This window comes from Pieris napi, chromosome 6 (assembly GCF_905475465.1).
Source record: "Pieris napi chromosome 6, ilPieNapi1.2, whole genome shotgun sequence".
In the NCBI taxonomy this organism is placed as follows: domain Eukaryota; kingdom Metazoa; phylum Arthropoda; class Insecta; order Lepidoptera; family Pieridae; genus Pieris; species Pieris napi.
In genome coordinates, this window is record NC_062239.1 from 3126309 (window position 1) to 3151726 (window position 25418).

The window sequence follows — 25418 nt, forward strand, 5'->3', positions numbered from 1 at the left end:
TTCTAAAATTTCACTCTCATCAATTTTTCATAACGCGCCCAAAGAAGTAAAAAATAAATGTAAATCTCGTTTGTACTACAAGTTACTACATGGTTACCCATAGGCGTTAAAACCAAAAGCATAAACCTCCAGCTCTAATTTATTTATTTTTTTCAGGTATCTACTCCCACAAACACCTGGATACATCAGCTGTGGAGGTGGTGACCCCGGTAAAAGTGAGCCAGGATGGTGAGCTGGTCTCCCATATCCTTGATCACTCACATGCGCACGGGCACCCTCGCGCACGACGCGACCTTCAGGGCTTGGACCATAACCTACCACATGCGGTGCATTACAACATTACACTTGGTGGACGGCAACTGAGGCTGGACCTTAGGTGAGAGAAATTATTTTTAATCTATAGTAGGATTTTATAGTAACAAGCAGCTTTCACTCGTGTATTGCCTGCCTTAGTACTGTATTCTAGTCTACAATTAATTATTAAGATGTTGTAGGTACGCCATTCTTTTAAACAATATTATCTAAAATAATAGTAGTGTGTTATCTATATATAAAGTCTAGGTTAAAACGCATGCATTAAAAAATATATTTATTTTACCGGATTACACAGATTTTTATTAATTCATTATTTTCGTGTATTAGGACTCTATATTTGAATTGTAAATTTAATGTAACTTGATCTAATAAAATTAATAATAATAATTTAATAGTCCATACTCCCTAAAATATCGAAATTACTCGACTTTGGCTTTGACATACACAATTTAACACATCTTCCCATATACTCTCTATTCAACTCTATAACGCACCAAAAGGGCAGTCACTATACTATTATAGGTTATTTATTATTATTTTGAGAAAATCAAATTAAATTTGCTAGCAACCAGTAACATTATTAGAACAGTCATGTCGAACTTATGGTATTTAATGTTGTGTAACACAAATAATACAATTCAGTACTAAATACTTTAGACAGTTACGTGTAGTCATGCTTATTGAAGGATAAAGTGCATTGATACAATCATATTATGTTTCGAGATAATATTGCAACGATAGCACGTATCAGTTTCGATAATTCCTCTTAAATCTGTGAGATCAGTGACCGGTATATGTTGATAACATATGATATATCATAATTGTCGCACTATTATCTAACAACTGATAAGTGACGCCATGTGAAAATGTAAACGACATGACGCTATCTTTTTTATCACTATTTTGTTAATATTTGCGAATATAATTCGACTTAATTAAAGAATAAAGAGTGTATTTCTGGAACGATGTTGCGATAACTAAGACAAACACATTTTCAGTTTAGAATATTATTTTTTCACTCAAAACTTCAATGTAAACATTAATTGATCTATTAATAATATTTTTTTTAAAGAATAGAATTGTTAATATTTGTATTTTATTAAGCAACCCGTTGTTTATTTAACAGTGAAAATCATATCATCTATACAAGTACCGAATCAAAATTGTGTTTATTGTGATAGACATAACCAGATGACACTTAGAAGAATTAGAAGTCAAATCATCAACACTACACGTGCTGATGATTCAACGATTGACGATTGACTCAAGTGATTCCAACAAACAGAATACTACATAAAGTACGGTCCTTTAGTGTTTGTACTTGTCAATTGTCACTATCTTTAAACAAGGTTTAATTCAAACGAAAATATTAGAACGATGTACACATTTTAATTTATATTTTACATAGGTAACTCATCTGCATATCAAAATAGACATGTATTATTATCGTATTTTATCTAGGTATGAATCTGGCTTTTATAAAAAGTTTTATTCAAAATACATATTATGTGTTCCGTTTGACGTCCGAGGTCCATTATGAGAGTACATCGTTTCCTTTTCCGCCCAAATCGCTAGTATCCGACCTTTTCCCACCACGTGACACCGCCGCCAGCGCCCAGCGTTTGAAACTGGAACTAACTTTTTATCGCGCTAAAGCAAGCCGCCAGAGTTCTTGTTCATTGTTGCGTCGTTTTTCGTCTTGCACAGTCGCTAGTGCACACTTAAAAACGAATCAGTATATTCAAAGTTATATCGACCTAAAATTTATTTTCAAAGTGGAAATAATTATTTCGTAAAATGGTTAACTCGGTTTTAACGTTAAAAATATAAAATGGCTAATGAAAGTGCTAAAATCGGTGTAAATGTGTTGGCTACGCGGTCAAACGTGCCTCACCCGCGCTTTACAAGGCCGTCTCATATCACGGGAGATATTGTCTCTGCAAGTTCTGACAAGCCGAGTTCTTCGCAAAGTTCGAGTACGAGTGAAGAGGATGAAGAACCGCCGCCACAGCAGTAATTCACGTGATTATTCTCAGGTTTGAGCAATTGTCGCAGTAATTGGTGAGTCACCTTAATAATACTTTTTTACAATTATGCTGCGTCGTCTAGCATGTTACATAAAGTGACCGAATCTAATAATGCAAACCTACACGACCCTTTTTTGAACCATGCGGCTGTAGTTAATGATATTGCTCATTTAGACGTGTCGGTTCAAGAACCTCCGAGTTATAAATTATAATATTAATTTCAATGCAGAGGTTTTTACATTTCTGATTTGAACTGTGTACGTTATATTGATATACAAAAGAAATACGTTGGTTTTCCTGCTTTTACCGATTTAAAAATGAGTTTATCAATAAAGCGTTACGTAGCGTTTTAGTGGTCTTCAGCCGAACGCGGTTCTTAATTTAAATTCTATACATAATAAATTGCAAGAATGTTTTGGTCAAACTTTAAAAACATGTTATAGAAGATTTAGATAAAATTCCCACCCCTCTTCGGAGTACATGTTTAATCCTGAAAAATTATCTAAATATTTACAAAATGTTGGTAGTATTGTCAAAATTGACAGAATTCGCGGGTACCAATCTAAAACAATACGCGTTAAATCACGCATACGTTTTTAATCGCCTGTAGCTTCAACGTCTCAGGTTAGTCAAAAGCCCTTTCTTGGTAACCGATACAACTCAAAACAAGGACAACAGAGTCACAACTTCGATGATCACGAAAATAAAAAATGTGAGCCGTCACGGGACGCCTGGCAGATGTGAAACATCGACATTATTTTGTTAAAATAACTATGACTATTTATTGAATAAACATTTATTTTCATTTAAATACAAAAATTTACGAATTTATTTCAAAACGTGACTACTTAATTCGTTTAATCAGTGACTTCGAAATACACCGTACACACTACTGCATATAGACTGTATATATACCATCATATAGCGTGGCATCGCCACGGCATTTGTCGCCACACCAGAAATCGGTTTTACGTGCGGTTATAGATGTTTCACATCAAAAGGGGGGACGCAAATATAACAATCCAAATAAATACCAACATAAGTGACTCGATGGGCTTTTCGGGCGGATGTTTAAGGAACTATCACAAAAATTGGGTGAAATTAAAACCTCCTTTTTCCATTCTAAAATTAATGACCTCCGCTCGAATAACTTTCAATCGAAAACCGCTATTAGTACTGTCCTAAATCCTAAAAAAGTTGCAAACACCTGTTTCAACTTCGATTTCCTTGGAAATACATACCATGATTCGAGACCATATACTGGAGCCAGCACCGCTGACTCCGTCGTTCATATCTATCATATCATATCGTTCATATTTCATAATAACGAAGATCGGAAAAATCGAGTCATTTTCAGCCTAAAATCTTTAAATCGGTTCATGAAACCAGAACCTTTTCATCTGTTTCATCACCACCAAATGCTAAATTTCCTACAAAAAGGCGATTGGATGGTGAAGCTGGATCACAGGCAATCCTACTATCATGTACCGATTTCCCTCGAACATCGTTGCTTTCTGCGTATCAGTTACGAGGGAAGGCTCCTTCAAATGACTTGTCTACCTATTGGGTTGGCCATAGCTCCGAAAATGATTGCTTCGGTGACAAATTGGACAGCCGAGCTATTACGCCGTCAGGGCTTAAGAGTGATCGTTTTCTTGAACGATTACTTACTGGTCCACCAGGACAGAACAATTCTTAACTGCCAGGTTCTCGTAGCCATGACCTTTTTGAAGAACCTGGGCTGGACCATAAATCGAGAGAAGTCGATATGCACTCCAACGAGGTCGATCGATTTTCTGGGTATCACGTGGGACACACTATCAAATGCAAAGTCCTTACCCGTAAAAAGTTATCAAAATTCGTCAGTGCCTGATAACACGCTTGTCAGCCGGCAAATTGGACCCTCAAGCAGGCCCAACGCCTCTTAGGGTATCTCAATTTTGCGACCTTCATCACCCACCGGGGAAGGTTGCGTTGCCGAACGCTGCAGCGACACAGCAATGCATTTAGGAGAGCTCCTCTTTGCTCGAGTTCTCTTGCAGAGGTGAATCAGGACGTGGTATGGTGTTTGCACAACCTCAGTCACAAAACACCGATTCACTTCAAAACAAGGCATGTGAATTACATTGTCACCGATGCCTCGGATCTACAATGGGGAGCGCTAATCAACAACAAACCCCTGAATGGTTCTTGGACTCAAAGTCAGATTGAGTGGCATTGCAATTTAAAGGATAATTTTATTGCAAAATAAAGATGCACCCTGTGGTAGCAGCAATCTCTTTGACATCCGAAGTCCTAAAGAACTCGATGGTAATCCTGCAAAGCGACAGCAAAACTGTTGTATCGTACATAAAAAACGAAGGAGGAACAAGGTCCCAAATGCTGTTAAAATTGACAAAAGATCTTCTGGCACTGACGGACAGTTTGAATATTGTACTTATCCCTCACTTCCTTGCCGGGAATGTACAACGTGGAAGCCGATTACCTCTCGCGCAATCGCAGGGGCACCGAATGGCATCTCTTGACAGAGGCAACCACGGACATATTCAGACGATGGGGAACCCCCGAAATAGATCTTTTCGCGTCACGAGAGACTCTTGTCGTGGCAAGTTATGTGTCGCTAGACTTATTAGACTCCAACACTTGCTTCACCACGCCTTCAGTAAATGCTGGCGATACAATCTAGCGTGGATATTTCCACCGCCAGTGCCTCTACCTCGAGTGCTGCACGATCTCAACTTATCCCAAGGGAAGTTCATAATAATAGCACCCAGGTGGAGGAAGCCTTTTTGGCGCCCGGATTTGAAAGGCCGAGCACTTGCACCCTCGCTACCAATACGGAATCTAAACAAAACCCTGATAAATACCGTAACGGGTCAACCTCCTCCTCAAGGGCAGAAATTACAGTTGGAAGCGTGGCTGATTTTGGCTGCAAAACACGAGACGAAAAACAACTTATTTCATCGTGTTTGAGAGCTTCAACAAGGAAAACATATGCCCCTATTTGGTATAAATGGGTAAATTGGTGTCAACATAGTAATATAAACTGTCGATTCCCGGCTTCTCCTGATGTAGCTAGATTCTTAGCAAACCTATTTATAAAGGATCATCTGGCATAGATATCTATATATCTAAATCTATTATCTAAATAGATCTATATCTATTTTAGTTCACAAATCTGACATAGCAACAATTTGTGAGGCTCTAAGCGATGTTAAAATTTTATCTAATAAATTAGTAAAACATATCCTTAAAGCGCTAGCTCAATCCTATCTATAGCTAGACCAATCGCGCAGTAATTGCCAGTATGGGAAGCGGGGAAAGTTATAAATTATTTGAAAAGCCTAAAACTAGATGAGCAAAATTTATTTCATAGCTCGAAACACAGCCACAATAATTTTATTGGCTTCTGGGCATAGAGTTCATGATTTGACTCTCTTGCTTTTTCGAGCCTCAGCATTTTATTGATAACGGTGATTCCATCACTTTGCATCCGGGTTTCGGTTTTAAAACAGATACAGGAACGTATAGACAGTCAAGTTGGACGTTTTTATCGTGCCCGGAGAAGCATCTAAATCCCTTATTTTGGCTTAGGACACTCATAACTGTCTCTAATAATAGATGAGGCTCCTTGACAAATTTGTTTATTACAACCAGATATCCTGTAAGACCAGCTACGCCCACAATTTTTGGGGGCTGGGTCAAGAAACCCCTTTTGGAATCAGGTATCGAAGCATCTCGGGGTACTTGATCAGCTGTTGCTTCGCTAAATTGTTTTAGAAACATAAATGATATTCTTGGTTAGGCAAATTGGCGTCATGAAAGTACATTAAAGATATATTATTGTCGAAATCTAGATAATAATAGTCAGAATGCTGAGACTCAATCAGAAGTCTCTTTCTCAGTACTTTCGGCCGCTTAATGATTAGCCAAGTATTCTACTTCATTATAAACAATAAAAAATTTGTTATTATGTTCATTAAATGATGCTAAAGCTTAGGCTTTAATTAGCTTGTATTGTTTATTTCATCATGATTCTATCGGATATAAATAATTCAAATCACATTGTTGCGTTTTTTAGTTATTAATATATAACTTTACAAGCCACCAGGAGATAACAAACACGTCTCTCATAATGGACCTCGGACGTCAAACGGAACACATAATATAGAAATTTTACCTAAAAATAAAATTTGTATTATGTTTCCTAAGACGTCCGAGGTACAAACAAGCTCTTCCTGGTTCTCTTATTATGAGACAAACAATGAACAAGAACTCTGGCGGCTTGCTTTAGCGCGATAAAAAGTTAGTTCCAGTTTCAAACGCTGGGCGCTGGCGGCGGTGTCACGTGGTGGGAAAAGGTCGGATACTAGCGATTTGGGCGGAAAAGGAAACGATGTACTCTCATAATGGACCTCGGACGTCTTAGGAAACATAATACAAATTTTATTTTTAGGTAAAATTTCTATATTATACCCATCCGGTTTATAAAAATGATATAATTGCAATGTTTTTTATAGCTCCGATGCTTATCATTTTCGATTGATCGCACGCCCACGAAGGTTAACGAATGGGATTCTATAAAACTTTAATAGGAATAATAAATCATTCGGCGCTAACAAACGATCTATGATATTGTTTTCATTCAACTGATTATTAACAGCTCATGTTACTGGCCTTTGATAAAAGACGTGTTCATAAGTTATTTTATAGTCCTTGCTTACATTCCTAATATTTTAAAACTATCGCTTTGTCCATTATCTGGTTAAAGGGAGTAGCTATCAGCTTTCTTTGTACACTTAAAAGAAAATGGTGTATTACGTTTCTCGTCAATTATGCGTCATGTTTTTGTCACACGATTGTAAATTTCACTTAACTAAGGAAATCTTATAGGACTTTGTTGATTAATATTTAACTGTATATATTAAATCTCTGAGTGAGTTCAGTCTGTATTTTAATCATAACAAATTGATTTATTATTCAGTATTGAACAAAACTTATTTTCTGCATTTCTGACTTGGCTTAGAATGTCAATACAATTACGAATATTACTTATGCTTAAAGGAAATTACTATTATACTACAAGATACAGCATTTAAATTGCTCAATAATATTAGTGTCAGCTGGCATTTAGTTCCATAGGCGAACAATAACACGTTTATCAATTATCGACCATTTAAGCTGACGTATAGACAAACCAGAAATAGTAAAAGAGATATGTCACTTCTATAATTTTTTTATAAGGAGTCCACAGATTAAAAGCTCAAATAATGTCTTTCAACTCTTGGAAACGTAAACGAAAGAAGCTTTATATATAATAAAAGTTGCTTAAACTATATATTTTATCGAATATGCGCTAATTTATTTGCAAAATAAGATTTCATAGATCGTAAAGACCTTGAGACGAATGCATCGGTACCATTGAACAGATTCTGAGAAACATAACTAAATCCGTCTCAGGTTTATATTAAAATAAATAAAATTTAAATCCTACTATGCTTTTAAAGTCAACAATGTAGGACATTTGATACTAAATTCTTCTTATAAGATATTAATTTCTTACAAGATGTTGGCTACTCGCCTAACGGACTATACTATATGTGAAATCGTGAACAGTTACTATAAATCTAAGCTATTTCGAGACATTTTAACAGTGAAACATTTCTATTAGTGAATTTGCAAGAATTAATTCTTAATATATTCGCTAACTCTATCCGATGGATGCAATATTTTAGGACGCTTGCAATAAACTGATGTTTAATTTTTCGTCTTATAAATAATTATGAAATAGCGACAACATTATTTCTATTAATATTTAGTGGGTAATACAGACAATATCTTATAACACATAAGTATAGTGTTACCATAGCGAATTTAAACTTCGAGATCATGCGTTTAACCTGGCTTTTCACAAATTTTTCTTAATCAACATTTGCTTGTGTAGTGAGAAAAATATAACGAGTTAGTCGCCATCTTAGAGCCACATAGAATAACGTATAACATGAGAGCCGGAAGGCTGATTTCTTCGCTAGCAAAAAGAATTAAGAAATGTATTCTCACAGTCTTAACAATATCAATTAACAAAAACAAGGCACTCGCCGATAAGGAGATTAAGTAATTCAAAAATATATAAATTTACGACAGACTATGAAATAAACCTTACCAATATATATGTATATGTGTGCCACCAATATATTTAGTGGTTGCTTGGAAGAGATCGCTCGATTACGATAAGGCCGCCAGTTGCCCTCCTTTTCATTTAATTATGTCAATTATATTATATTTCGTACGAAACATTGTTCGCATTGTTAAGGAAGTTAAATATTGTTGATATGTGCCAGTAGACTTTTCTTAGACATAGTGTTAGTTTGCCATAACCTGTACGGTGTTTGTGTACTAGTGAGCGCAATCGATAAAGAAAAATTATTAATTAAAAGTCGCAGAAACCAATAAGGCAAAAGTAGCGTCTTAATATAAATTCAACATTTAAATATCTATTTATATTTACTCATGATTTGATCGCAATTTAACTATTGACATCCTAAAACTCCACCCGAGTTACACAATTTAATAGCTAGAGAGTTCTAACCTTAGATATAATGAATTCCTAATCTGGACCCGACAGCATTCCTGCAGATAATGCAATAAACGAAAAGATAAAATCAACATAGTGGCTAGATTAACTGGACACGTCTGACCTACAAAGAATACCTTCCCCAAATTATTATGTGAGGCTTGCGACTTTTCTAGACCTTCGTGGAAATAAAATAGTTACCTACTTTGTTCCTATAATGATGACTTCTAAGGAAAAAGAGCTTTCTTATTTGTATTCGCTTTATTATATTGATATGGCCTGCACCAAGTCTATAGTCGAATTTTTAATTAGACGATATCAACTGACGTTTACGGTGTTGTCAGTTTTTAATGAAATAAAAATAGTGTCGTGACAAAGTAAAAACCCCTGAATTAATGATCGGTGATGGCACTAGTCGCCGCGCCGCGCTTTGTAATAAGACGTCAAAAAACTGATTGTAGTTACATAGTACTAGTACCTAACTTATATCAGAGCACTTTTATACAATTTTGAAATAGAAATAATATTCTTTTATTGTTTGAAATGATTGACTATTCACACTCATTGTTCATTCATCTGTTTGAACAAGAACTGAACGCATCACTATTACTTTAAATATGGCAACATTATTTTACAAAGTGACATTAGCTACTGTCAGTTGGCTTCGTCTAATTAAAAATACGACTATAGAACGCTTAACAGTTCTTAATGTAGATAGATAATTAATTATGTTTAACTAAAACAAATAATTTGAATCTGACTCACATGTTATAAAATGTTCTACGGTTTAGATAAGAGCTAATGTTCTATAATATATGATAATTACAGTGGGCACAAAAAATATTACATTTTCAAGACTAAGTTTAACTTAATAATTACTTTTAAAATACTTATTCGCCTAATGCATTTTAGTATAATTTATTTCATACATTTTGAGTATTAACTTCACTTCATATACTGGCGGTTATAAAATACAAATAAAAGAAGTAAAACTGATAAATGATTGGCTAAAACCGTACCTTAACACATTAAACTTTTAAAATTATAAGCTGTTATTAATTTAATGTACGGAGAATAGCGTTCATTAATAAAACTCAGGATACCCTTTTGACAATATAATTCGCGAGTTTCACGGGGTTCGAAATGATTTATTGGTTTTATGTTTTATTTATTTTTCTGATTTACTTATCTGTAATCTTCTTGTAAATGTAGATTAGACAATCAAACGTGCAAGCTACACTCAGAGTCCATTAACCTAAGCAACTAAACCTTTCTTATTAATTTGGGTTTATATTATTTCATATCAAATTTATCATTCAGCCATATTTCTACTCATTTCATTTCATGAAGTATTGGACCATTATTTATCTTATGGTTGATATGGTTTAAGTTATTGATATAAAAACATAATTCATTTTGCATAAATAACCCAATACACAGTTTTACTTTCATAATACTTTATTACAAGCAATCAATTTATGTTCTCTTAATTGATAATTTAGCAGTAAACATGAATATTGGTGGGCAACGAACTTAAATACTGGACCTACATCAACGCCAGGCATTTGAACTCGTTAATAATTTATACTTAGGCAATACTGAAACATTTTATAATTAATACTATCTTGTATACGAATTTCTTTCATTATTTTCATAACTTTGAACACAATTGCTGAAAATCACCCGAAAAGTCGAGTTAAGAAAACTTTGAAGAATTTGTAATAATAAAATTTTTCTACTAAGTATTTTTGTTCTTTAAGCGTGATTTAATAATACTTTTAAGATACTTAAGAAGTTAAGGGTAAGATTCAGAATCGAGACGCAACGCTAAGACTTCCGTACGTCAAAGGTGTGTTGGATGAGAGTCATAGATAGCTTAAAAATATAATACACGCAAACCTGTGGTACAATTTTATAATCTTTACTTTAATATAACGTGATTGATTTGTAATCTGTATATTATTATTTACTATAGATATATGTACCTATGTAAAAGAATATATTATATACTTAATAAAACATCTCTCACTGAAAACCTTGCCTGCCCTGATAAAGAGTCTTATACGGTCATATAAGCGGAATTTCTCAATTCAATCTATCAATAATCATTTAAACGACCTCAATTGTGGCTCGGAGGTGTCAAGGTCCAAGATAAGGACAGATTAGATCGGATTCATTGAGTTATGCGGTTGTTGCAGTAAGATCAAAGATGTACCGCGGAAGCCAGTTTTCGCCTGCAATCGTTTCTTGGAAATCTCGCTATCCTATCACTCGTTCACAAGTCACAACTCAACTGAAGTGACCAACACGCACCGCTACTGAGAAACTATGCACTTTGTGTACGCATTTCTTAACAGTCTGCACTTTTAATAGTTCTATGCAAAAAGTAGACATGGTCTGGTATGGCCTCATTATTTAACTCTCTAAACTTGTATAAATATCTTGTTAATTCAACCACGCTGATTAGACCCGTAACTATGGAGGACAGTGTTTTAATATTCGAGAGAGATTTTCTTGTGCCCTAACATTCGACCTAAGAAATTATATATATATATATATATATATATATATATATATATATATAATATATAAACATAGACACTGAGGCATTGGGGAAACATACTTCTGCTACTGATTTATTCATGAATCAGAAACATGAAACTATCGCCGCGACTGCGATTTTTAAAAGTTCTAAGTATACAAACGGCAAGGTTTTTTTACTAAGATTATTATACATAAAAGTCTTCCATACGTAAACATTTCTATTATTATTTACATAAATTATTATTTTAATAAATTATTTAATCCCATAGATGGTGGGAAGTGACTGTGAATTGTAAACATTACTATTATATAACTTAAGGTTTAGAAAGTTAACTTATTTGACGTTTAATAAAAAGTTAAGCACAAATAACCATAGAAAGGTCGACAAAACTTTATATTTATTAAAGAAAAAAAAACACGTCTGACACGACCTCACTTGATAGACTATCTGATCGAGTAGACGGTGTTTCATGCATTTTTATGACGGGAGACAAAAACTTGACAATTTGAAAGTCGCCGCATGATCGGACACATCTCATGAATATTTATGGGTAATTTATAATTAATGGTAAATGCAGAAAATTGTGAAAGAAGGTCAACCTAAAAATTCGTGTTACGAATTAAAACAATTTTCCTTTATTGTGTGCAATTAGTAACCAAAATGTTGCTAATGTTTTTGCGTTTTACGTTGTTTGACCCCGTAACCGCAACACTGTGCATAGCACGTAACAAACATAATTCTAAATTTAAAAAAATATTTTCATATGTAGGCAGATGTTAACAAAAACGAATAGAAATCTTAAAATGATTAAAAAACACAGCAATTGAGGGCAAAACCCTTATAGGTTTTTCTATATATATGTAAGCAAATAGTTAATTTGTTAAAGCAAGTTTTCCATTCGATAAATGTACTTAACACTTGTCGAGTTTAAGATAATGGTAATTATTCTCTGCGTGTAATTTTCTTAGTCATTTTCAAAACTGACTAAAGCAGTTAAACTATGGGTTAAAGAGTAAAATGTTTCTAGTTAATGGCAGTGTAGAACTAATAGTTAGTAAATTGGCATCGTTTATAATATATTTTCTCGTTGGCAACACTAATGTTAGACGTTATTTGTGCGAAGTCGTTCGGTTAACTTTACATAACAATTAATTTTTACATTACTAATTTTATACTTACCTATTGAATAGTATTAATTCTTCTTTTATAACGAGAGATTAATGACTTTAAATTAGTGTTTGTGGGCGATATCAACCTACACAACATCCATACATCAACATACAATTTTGCAAGTCATATGTTATAATCATATGTTCATAGATTAGATATTTAATTATCCTCGGTAGGTATACGGAAAATGGCCTAATTATTCATTTATTTCTTGGCACGTAATAAGCAGTCGACTTATTTATAATAAAACACTTTTACATGACATGAGATAAAAAGGGAAAAATAAACACAGATAAGAGATACTAATGGTTCGAAAAATAAACGTTTTAAATTAGCAATTAGCTTACGTTATAAACTATTTGATCTTGTAAAACACTTATTTTAAATTTATAAACAGTTTTCTGTAATCCATTTCTATTGATTCTAATTAAGCCTAATCATAATTATAAATCATTGGATCCGATGCTAATTCTCTGATTTAAAATTAACCTTTGCGTCTAAGTAAATTGAAAAATAAAATAGAGTATTATAAAAAGTAAAAATTTATTTTTTTACGTTAGTTGAATATTGAATATTGTATGAATTGTCTGGAATTTATTCACATAAATTAAGAGCATCTTTTAAAAATGATATATGGCTTTAAGAAATCAATTTCAGCTGCTCATGCCTTGAGAGTAAAGGCCTCGTAAAAGTACAATAAAATAAAAGATCGCAAGCTCAAACCGCATTCCAATTTCCTTTTTAGTATTGTAAAATCAGTTAGTAGAGCAAACTAGAAATCCTTAAACACAAACTAGGCAAAAACTATTGTCTTGTTTATACCACTATAATTTCAATAGTAACGTGTGGTGGCTATATTTGGCTTCACGTGCTATCAATAACTCCTAAAGAGGTTGTATGAGACTTTAATGTTCATTAACATTGTACTAACAAGCGATTGAAACCCTTTATTACAGTCGACGGCCACGACTTCAATTATTTTAGAGTTAAAACTTACTTATTACGTCTTGGTGTTGTAATTATTTTATCAGGCTTTAATCCAATTTTTATATATATCTATGTTTAATGTTTATATTTTACGTTAAAATATATTTGTTTTTGTTTATTAATAGTACTCTACTCCCCTGCCATTGTGTCCAGGGGCGTTTAACGTTAAAATATCACTGCAGATCACAGTAGCGTCAGAAAGTATCTACCTTAAAGCATCGACAGACAAAATTTGACATATTCAGTTTTGTGTTGTTTAAAGTCCATTTATAGTTTCTGATATCACTTAAATTAACCAAATCTTCTCTTAATTTTAAGTCCGGACTCATAAGCACTAGACCCCCTTATCAGACCATGATTAGACCATGGGATCATGATCACATTGCACAACGCCCCTTGACCTTGACAGAAGGTTTGAAGTAAATTATGATTTTAGGGTAAGATGTATGGTTTTAGGGTAAGTTTTACTAATATTGACTGTGTGAATTGACGCTAAATCCGTTCTTGGACTGAATTCAAATGAATTAGGACGCGAGATTATGATTACTTTACAACTGTGTAACCATCATACGATGTCTCAGCAGCACATAAACAGTCTAGACGTAAACGATTCTCGTAAAAATAATGTTCTTTTTTGTAAAGCCACAACAAAGGCACTTCTCAAAATAGTATACCGAAAACCGCTGGAAATCTGGACTAATGCCATGCATTTGACGTTTTTGAAAATGTTTATAATTATCAATAATCATGATACGTTGTTTCATTGTTTGCTATATTTTTGAATTAAATATAGTTGTAAGATGAAAAGAACTGGTAAGTTACTTAAGGACTCACTCACCCATGTGTCTAATTACCAAATAATTGCAATGCGAAAATAAAATTTGTTCCGTCAGTATTTCTTTGGTTATTATACCTACATCCATATTATATCAAGATAATTAATATAATAGACTAAAGAAAGATATTTCTAATAAAGATAACGTTTCCTTTACCGAAGTGTTAATTGCGTATATATAATCAAATCTGTTGATTCCAGCGTTTAAACACACGACCGGTGCGTTTGACTCTGCTGATAAAAATAGCGAATCAATCGAAACAAAACCACAGTTCCGTAAATCTCTAAAAACTCTAACAATTATCCCTCTCTCTTATGTTATAACTGATCATCATAGACACGATTCTGGGGCAAGTATATTTGCTTCCGTTAATTGCCGTAATGAGTTTTATATTGTTTATTTAGGGGCCTCTTAATTTGTTTGCCTATCGATTGAGCGCACTTGCTCAAGGACATTTCCGTGTTAGAATCTCACTGGACTCACACTTGGAATTACTGCCTTTCATAATATGTTAAAGTCTTACGTGTGAATTGAGAATATTTGATTTATGAATAATGGTTTATAAAGAAATTTCAGTGACATGAGAACTTTCTTGGTTAAAATCATAAATAATAATATTTAAAAACCTATGAGATTTTACGTATTATTTTTTTTATTAGACATATTTTTAATTTCAGGCAAGGTCAGTCAAAAGTCAGGCACATAATATATAATAAAATACATATAAAGACGGTTGTAGTACCTACCACAGATATTTTTTATTAGTACCTACTGAAGTTTACGTCAAGTATTTTAAATAATCTGAAAGTAACAGTGAGAATTAAATATACACCTATACTCTATAATTTTGATAAAAATATAATAAAACGTAAAGTACAGTTGAAATATAATGTCCTCGATATAATGAGTAGGCAATTGTATATCCCTTTTCTTTAAATGAATTCCGAGACCTCAATACCCACAGAGTGCTCACTCAATAAATCTTCTCGGTAAGAAAACCTACTTTTTGTGCTCAAGCATAGAGGACAGATTCTTTGGACGATATGCGTTCAAAGAGCAATTTATTGCCCACAGAAAACATTTTTCAAAGTTCGACGAGTTTGTACTGAAATTAAAACCCGATGGTTATTTATGTTTATGGGTGTGAAGTTGGCATACAAAAGGAACAAACAATACGTCGTTTATTCCCGGCTCGAATATTTGAATATTGTGTAATTACGGTTGTGAATATTAATGGCTACGTATGTGGAAATGTGTACGGAATTCTTCACTGTATAAATTGTACACAAAAGCAATTACCTACTAGGTTTTTTCAAAACTTATCTTTGGTTTCGATATTTGATGTTTAGAAGCCCTAGATAAAGGTACTCTACGGCAAATATGACTCGCTATAGAAAATATAATATGTGTTAAGAAATCTATATCTAAGTATCTATATTGTTGTAGAGGATCACAAATCAAGTATCTATTGAGGATTGATTGTAATTGAGTAGAAAACTTTATAATGTCCAAGTTGCTAAACCATTTTGGCATAGATATAGATTTTCGTAAACATCTATGTCCATAAACAATAGTGTTTGTTCTTCATCAATGTCATGCGTACAAACTATTAAGAAATCAAGTAGGTTTATTAGCAGCCAGTCTTAATAATATAATAGTTGAAGTAATTTGAAATAAACTTTTACGATACGATAATAAAATGAAAGCATGTTCTGCTTCGAAAATTAATATTCAGTGAACTTTCTAATTAATGTCGGCTTATTTCAATAACCTCTGATTGGAATCAAATGCTATTTCAATTCTGACCTATATCTGTACAAGTTTATTAAAGTTTTATTGCTCCATAAAAAACCGCATTATATTGCTAAAAATTATCATGTTTTACGATTGGTCTGTTCTAAATATATTCATAGATTTGATTTGATTTACTGCACGTTTTATATTCTGATTATGTAACTGTGTTTGCATGAAGTATTTAAATTTATACATATCAATATTATTAAAGGGACACTGATACTAGAACCTTTTAAATATATTTTTAATTATTATAATGTACAGCGAACTAAGTAGGTTAAGATTATATAAATATAATCTATTTTATAACGTCTTCAATTTAATTTATTTCAATCTTAATGTGCATACATCATTTTCTAATAAAACCTACAGACATTTAAAGAGTTACGTGTTATAACTTCAACTTATAATGACGAGTAAATTTATTGTAATATTTATTTAATTACTCGTTAAATATTTATATTTTATTTCGTTTCTTTATCTATTGTCCACAGGCCGTCAGTAGCATTTATCGCACCAGCGATGATCGTCGAGCGGCATAGCACCCGCGAGCGCACAAGATCGCCGCCAAACGAATTGTCAACCTCCTGCCACTACACAGGCTCCATACGGGGACAACCTTCCTCGAAGATCGCTATCTCTGCTTGCGATGGACTTGTAAGTATTACCTACACTCTAAAATATATTGATGATAAACGTTGTGTATAGTAAATTATTGAACCTAAGTTCAAATCAAAACCAGTAAGATATTATACTATCTATTCTATTTACAACAGTGAGAACTACTCAAATGAGTACTAACCTTATTGCTAAAATCTAAAACAGTCTTATTGAACCGTTTTAACTGTCTTTTTACATTATACCATAAATACAAATTGCCACTTGTGTGCCATTGATGAAGAGTATTTTGGTTAAAAGTGGAAACAGGCTATTTATTTTTTATGAATGAATGGTTTTTTGTATTTTAACATATTCTCTTTTTTTGACTCGAGCTAGTTAGCTATAAAGCTGCCTATTTCATAATTATTCTGTATAGAAAAAAGCAGTTCAGGAAAATCTAGCCCAAAACATAAAATAGTCGTAAACTACAATTACTATTACGCTACTAGCTATAACGTAGTGCTATTAGTGTAATATAATAGTAATTCTTAGTTAAAAATATAATTAACAATATATTGCTGGCCGTACTCGTTGTTAATTTTTTTCATACAATAGGTATGCTTATGAGTTCTTTAACATTACAAGTAATTTATGGGTCTCCAACAAGAATTACGAAGAACATTATATTTTTTAGTCTTAACAATCGCGAATTTAAAGGAAAAAATATTAACCTCAGACTGTAATGAGAGAATTATTGTAATTAAGAAGAATACGAATTCCGTTTATGAATTCTTAAAGTTGAAATATATGTCTATGTGTGGCCCTACAGACGTCAGATTAATCAGTAGCATTAGATATGATCATTAAATCGTAAAACAACGATGCAACTGAGCTACGAAATCGAAAGTCCTATTACACTAGCACTACTGAATGATTAAATCTGTGAAATAACTTTTTTAGCTTTTGATTAAATATATTATGAAAACAACACGAAAAAAAGTAGTCATGTGTCATGTGCCATTATTAACTTTAACAAAGACAATTTAGCCTTAGATATATGTGCGTACGTTCCCTTTATCATTTCCTTCATAGACAATTAGGGGATCAGCCTTTTGTGTTTCAACACGCCGTCGATTTTTGACCATATACATGCTGGCGAACGCAGGGCTTGACAGTCGAGAGTCGCTAGACACTGGTCTTAGTGATTTATGACACAGTGCACATTAAAATCTGAAGCTATAATTATAAGTCACGTTAAGCGAGAAAAATCAGATCTCGTCCCGCGATAACATTCCATAAAAATTTAATATATGTCTGAGATAATGCTTTAACAGTGAATTTATGTCAGAAAAATGTAAATTTATTAATATAATATCATATTTTTATAAGTAAATATTTTTGTTACTAGGCAGTTAAGACTGAATTTTATGTTGTCAGTTACCTAGAGTTTTATTTGAATTTTGATAAAACAAGGCAAAGATAATATTTTTATTATTAGAAGTTTACGTTGTATATGTATTTCAAGTTTGTTTTAATACAGAAAATATTAGCAAATAATACTCGCGGCTTTAGAACCATCTAATGTGTCACCTACTTTTATGCCCGCCTTCCACTGCGAGCGGAACGATGATTTTCATACATGTGCTTCCACCAAAGCGGAGAAAATCTCTTATATCTTATCTAAATAGATAAAAAAAATCTCTTATATTTTACTGTAAATGAATGCTTATTTAATTTGGTGCTATATGTTTACATATATTTGATATTCATTTCCGAAAGGTGTCGTTCAAAATAATTGTACTGGCAACAAAAATGCAAATAAACAACCAACGGATTATCTCACAATTTGAATTTACATCTTAATATAAAAAATAAACAAATTGATTACACGCATAAGTATAACGTTGTATTTAATTTTACACGCTGCCCGTAAACCTGTTCAACTGATCGTCGCGATAATCACTACTTAGTTACGACATAACGTCAAAGAAAACGCTCACGTCTCATAATCGAGAATTCCTTTATAAACATCATTTGTAAATTACCTTTTCAATTTACAAAATAAATTTTCATTTGGAATGTTGTGAATATGTCGTATTCGATTAAGACAGCAAATTTATTTGACTATTTAAAAGAACAACACTTATACCGCGTGTAATTATGAAACTACAAATTATATCAAATGGGCGGCCTCCGTAACTTACAACAAATAACAAATGAGTTCTGTTTCTCTAAAGAATCGTTTCTCAAGCGGGGGGTCGCGACCCTTGGGGAGGTCGGGTTTGTTGAAAAATAATAAATATAAACTACATATATGTACAAAATATTCGTTTATTAAAGGAATTAATAATTATAGTGTAGTGTTATAAAACTAAATTATAATTCTACAGTGACGAGGTCGCAAGCAGGCGAACGCAGGGCTTGACAGTCGAGAGTCGCTGGTCTTAGTGATTTATGACACAGTGCACATTAAAATCTGAAGCTATAATTATAAGTCACGTTAAGCGAGAAAAATCAGATCTCGTCCCGCGATAACATTCCATAAAAATTTAATATATGTCTGAGATAATGCTTTAACAGTGAATTTATGTCAGAAAAATGTAAATTTATTAATATAATATCATATTTTTATAAGTAAATATTTTTGTTACTAGGCAGTTAAGACTGAATTTTATGTTGTCAGTTACCTAGAGTTTTATTTGAATTTTGATAAAACAAGGCAAAGATAATATTTTTATTATTAGAAGTTTACGTTGTTTATGTATTTCAAGTTTGTTTTAATACAGAAAATATTAGCAAATAATACTCGCGGCTTTAGAACCATCTAATGTGTCACCTACTTTTATGCCCGCCTTCCACTGCGAGCGGAACGATGATTTTCATACATGTGCTTCCACCAAAGCGGAGAAAATCTCTTATATCTTATCTAAATAGATAAAAAAATTCTCTTATATTTTACTGTAAATGAATGCTTATTTAATTTGGTGCTATATGTTTGATATTCATTTCCGAAAGGTGTCGTTCAAAATAATTGTACTGGCAACAAAAATGCAAATAAACAACCAACGGATTATCTCACAATTTGAATTTACATCTTAATATAAAAAATAAACAAATTGATTACACGCATAAGTATAACGTTGTATTTAATTTTACACGCTGCCCGTAAACCTGTTCAACTGATCGTCGCGATAATCACTACTTAGTTACGACATAACGTCAAAGAAAACGCTCACGTCTCATAATCGAGAATTCCTTTATAAACATCATTTGTAAATTACCTTTTCAATTTACAAAATAAATTTTCATTTGGAATGTTGTGAATATGTCGTATTCGATTAAGACAGCAAATTTATTTGATTATTTAAAAGAACAACACTTATACCGCGTGTAATTGTGAAACTACAAATTATATCAAATGGGCGGCCTCCGTAACTTACAACAAATAACAAATGAGTTCTGTTTCTCTAAATCATCGTTTCTCAAGCAGGGGGTCGCGACCCTTGGGGAGGTCGGGTTAGTTGAAAAATAATAAATATAAACTACATATATGTACAAAATATTCGTTTATTAAAGGAATTAATAATTATAGTTTAGTGTTATAAAAGTAAATTATAATTTTACAGTGACGAGGTCGCAAGACTGTTTCACTTAACTTTTTGGCTTTTTCGTGGGTCGCGACTTAAAAATGGTTTAGAAATTGGACAAATGAATACTGGAACAACCGTTACAAAATAGTTATCATAATTAAGTTGCTTTTGGTATTAACAACTGTTGAAGTATGTATTTACAATTTTATTATTGCTACGGCATTCTGTATGCAATGTTTTATATACTAAGTGCATTAAGACTAGGTATTAACGTCGGTATTTAAATTATACCTTAAAATAGAGGTAACCGGTTAAGGTGGCGGTGGTCGAACAAAAAGTATAGACACTATGTAATTAAATATACTTTACACTTGGTTACCTTGAGGCCGCTGCGTAGACGCATGTCAGTTTCATTAATCAACTTTCGATCTTCTTCGACTGGTTATACCTCTACATACCTATAAAATGCCATTAATCTATACTAAAGTAAGAGAATTGTGGTATCCGTATTTCATAGTGTCACTGTGAATGAGATTCGAAAAACTTAACTGATTTTAATTACGTATGTCGGGAACAAACGTAATTTCTTTTTCCGTTTCTAAATAAAATGAAATTTAGAGGCATTTTTCGAAAGTATTTTTCATAATGTAAAATAGTCTATATGTGACTCTATCACACAAATCCATAGAACAGAATCCATACAACAAACTTAACTCATTAAGTGTTTATTGAGTAAGACCCACCTACATTAATATCGTTACTCCGATCGCCTTCTAACATCTATAATACCGAGAGGTGCTGGTTTTTGCGTACGGCCTTCTTATTGACAAGGTCGGCGACATACAGGCTAGCCGGTCTCTCAACTCGATAACATAATATATCATATTCAAATACAATCTAATCCAGAAGTACTACGCTTTTATTGATCACAGATGGTAATATACGTATAAACATTTTTTGTTATAGGCGGGTCATTTGCGAACTGAACAAGGAGAATATTGGATCGAACCATCAAATCAAATTCCCACCGATATTTCTAAGGGACGACCTCATATAATCTTTAAGAGATCAGCCGTTGACAAAGTTGAATCATTTTATAGGAAAAAGAGAGAAGTTGGTGGTAGAAGTTTTAGTAATAATGTGGGACAACAATACGAAAATAAGAGATACTCTAACCCAAAACGAAGCCACAAAGAGGCTATGGACGCACGACGAAGAGCGTACTTAGAAGATAGACGACGAAAATTGGAAGCATTGCGACGAGACCCTTTGGCGTATAGAAGACAGCAAGCTAGAAAAGCAGAACAAAGAAGACTACAGCCCCTCTCCAAGAGCATTTCTGCTGAAGATAGTATGTCAAGAGAACTTTACAAGAACAAAACCCATAACAAACAGAGAATTGAACAAACACCGCGAAGGATTCGTCCAAGACGACGTAGACGAAGATCAAAAAATTGCGCAACCAAGCAACCTCGGTATCAATGGGAAACTAAAAATCAGCGAAGTGGCAAGCACGAAGAATCCAAAAATTCAAGATCTGGCAAGGTAATAGCTTTAATCTTAATCTACAACGATAAAACATCTGGAATTATATATACGTTAAATATTTTAGCAGAGAAATTTATTATTCCATAAAAGAAGGTGATGGTATGTCAACCTTAATCTCATTATCCTCTGAATTACTGTCACAGCAAAAAAGTAGCTTTTAATAATAATGCAAAGTTGAATGAAATCATACGCTTGCTCGCGTATTAATAAAGATATGATTGATGACTTTGTTACTGTTTTGTTTTAGAAACATCATACCACCCACCATCAATCACGTAATCGATGGGGTTTAAACCAAACCAGGCGTAAAACAAGGTCTGTTAGCAAACCACGGCACGTAGAGGTTCTACTAGTAGGCGACAATTCCATGAGTGAATTTCACGAGCAGGGAAGCTTGGAAACGTACCTCCTTACTATAATGAATATGGTAAGATAATAGAATAATAGTAAAGATAGATTAGATAAAGAACGGATGTTCAGTTTTAAACAGTGTAACCTTGGAGAGAAAATTAATCTTATCTCTGTTTCAGTGTATGTGATAATTTCTCGTTTTTTTTATTAATATGTGGAAACACAAGATGTTATATAAAGGTAGAATTCAGATGATCTATTGATTGATTTATTCTTTACTTTTTATTCTTACAGAAGATAAAAAGATAATGTTTAAAGTTTTTTTATTATATAGGTATCCTCTCTATACATGGATCCATCAATCGGCAACTACATAAAGGTCGTTGTTGTTAGAATTACACTCTTAAAAGAACTGCACCCTACACCAGACTTGGAAGTAACAACAAACGCTGATGCCACACTCAATTCGTTCTGCCGTTGGCAACATCAGACCAACCCAAATGATGATAAGGACCCTCATCACCACGATGTTGCTATTTTGGTGACTAGACAAGACATATGCAGTCAACATGATTCACCTTGTAGGTAAGTCATTGATTTTATATCTGGCAAGAACAGTCCTCGAAAAAACCACTCAACACAAAACACATTTAAAGGCAGTATATATTCATTGGGTCTTACAAGTTGCATTTTTTTAATGAATTGTACAAAATCAACTTTAAATATTCATTGTAATACCAAGATATGGCTCAGTTACCAAAATTCGAGTAATACCATTAAAAAAAAGACAGACCAGTTTTTGTTAACGTTTTAATATGTATTTTAATCGTCTTTACGTTTACGAACATACGTTCAAAAAAAAACATTCAGAGCCATTTTTATCATACTTTATGGCTTACTTATCCTTTAAAATCAAACTCTTTTAAAGTTACTAAAAATGCTAAAAAATAAAAATATTAGAGGAATTATTTAAATGCTGTAATAAAATAGCTTAAATTATTATCACTTTGGTCACGGTTGTACATATTAAGCAGTTTTTAAATATTTTTGGCTTTTTAATGCTTACAAAGTTGTATATATATTTTTCCCAAAAAAACGGTAATTTTTGTACCTACGTAATATTAATAACGGTTTTCATTTTATAAATCCACTAGCTCGTACAAAATTATGAAACAAAGAATAGAAAAATTTCTTGCCACAGAGTAACGCAAAAATATAAAACTATCGTGTCAATTGTCAGTAATGTTATATTATAATAATTTTATCTTCCATAGTGGGAAATCACACAACAAAATAAGCGAAGCAAATTTAAAATTTACTAGGTTTTTAAATTCAATATTTATTTTTTGTGTCGGTAACTAAAGAACTAGAAATTCTCTAGTTTTTACCGACTCAAAACTTAAATGACCAATCAAAGATGCAAAATCGATCATCTTAAATAAAAACGTAATAAAATTGGCGAAGCCATAGAATAGTTAATAGTTATTGATAATCGTAATAATTTTTGCAATCTTGTATCGAGACAAGGTCAATGGCAAAGCAGGCGTCTGTTTGTTGAGTAGAGTGGCAGTGAGTAACGAACTCCGAAATAGAACACTTTCGGTGTTCGACCGCAATCTAAAACCTATACCACCTGCTTCACTACTCCTGCTTATTAGAGAATTACTTTTAATTATTTATATCTTTAAATTAAACAAAAATACCATATACATCAACTCTAACAATACTTATTGATAACGATAATTTTCTCTTCTTTAAATGCTATAAAAGTGGTACCTAAATTGGATAACAGAATTACAAAGACCAGCACTATCAGTCATGTCCAATCAGTAACATTTAAATAGTGTGTGAACAATTTAATTATTTATGATACAAGTATACTTTAATATAACCCTACTGTAGTCACTTGTTTTAGTCAATAATGACACGATATTTTCCAACCACCATGCTTTATATCTTCTGACAGGCTTATTGCAAATGCGTGACGCTAAAATAACAAGTGCTAATATTAAATAAGGTCGTGCCTTCACAATTATAGACGTACAGTCTCGTTTAACGACAAAAAAAATATGTTAATTCATTTAATATCATGTTATTTTTATTGAGGTCTGGAGAATCATTAACGTATAAAATTTTATCATAAAAATCTGTAGGAATTCCGCTTACAAATTTTTTTACATTTACGAATAACGGCATGACCGCGCGCGCCAAATTTGTACGCACTTCAAAAACACCGGCATTAAGGCCAAGGATGTTTAATAGCACTTGACAAAAGCCTGTACAGCTTACGTAATTAGTAACAAAATACTATATTATTTCCATATACATGTAACCACACCTCTCAGACATCAATCGGTTCTAACGAAAAATACTTTAACAAGGTGAGTAATAGCCGACTTCGTTTGTTTATATTACTGTAAATATTTTGTATAGACAAACTATTTAAGACTCGGATTGCAGTAAAGGCAATACGTTTATATCTGTTAAATAACGAAGCTATCTAGAATAGATCTGACGTAAAACAGACGGCCTTATGTAATATTGGATTAAAAACTAACGCATTTATGTTTACTTTAGCTACCGATAAGTGTTTATTGATAAATGCTTTATATAATCTTTAATATAGGCAAATGTTAATGTCTTTTTTGAATGCAGTGAATTGCAATGTTAGTTTTTCGTCAAGTAATTTAAGAAGTATTCAAGTCTATACATCCAAGGCAGCTACGGAATTTTGATGTTGGAAACGGTACATACAAGTAGTCGAATTTTCTCGGAAGGGTGCAATCACAAGACAATGTGCCTGTAACGGTTAGCCGCAGGCTGCAGACGTTCATGAATTATGCATACTGCACAAAAAATTGCAGTCATCAATACTCGCAAATATACCATACACGCCTACTTAATCTGGGTCAACGAATACTTAGTAGACCGCGACCATTCAATAAACATGTCTACTTTACTCGAATAACTTTTCATACAATATTTGAATTTTAAGATTCGTTTCAGGTGATCTATTTATAAATGGAATATAGTCAGGTATATTTTTTACGGCGGGAAAAATTTATAAGCTTTTTCGTGTTT

At 32.8% G+C, this 25418-nt stretch overlaps 1 protein-coding gene across 1 annotated transcript in view; it reads left to right on the top strand.

Annotated features, from left to right (window-relative positions):
• LOC125050057 (A disintegrin and metalloproteinase with thrombospondin motifs 7) overlaps nt 1–25418 on the top strand; it is a 68881-nt gene that overhangs the window by 27634 nt on the left and 15829 nt on the right. Inside the window, exons 3-7 of the mRNA XM_047649625.1 lie at nt 157–376; nt 16743–16905; nt 21405–21983; nt 22234–22413; nt 22672–22922. Coding sequence (XP_047505581.1) covers nt 157–376; nt 16743–16905; nt 21405–21983; nt 22234–22413; nt 22672–22922 — 1393 coding nt within the window. The remainder of the gene's footprint in view (nt 1–156; nt 377–16742; nt 16906–21404; nt 21984–22233; nt 22414–22671; nt 22923–25418) is intronic.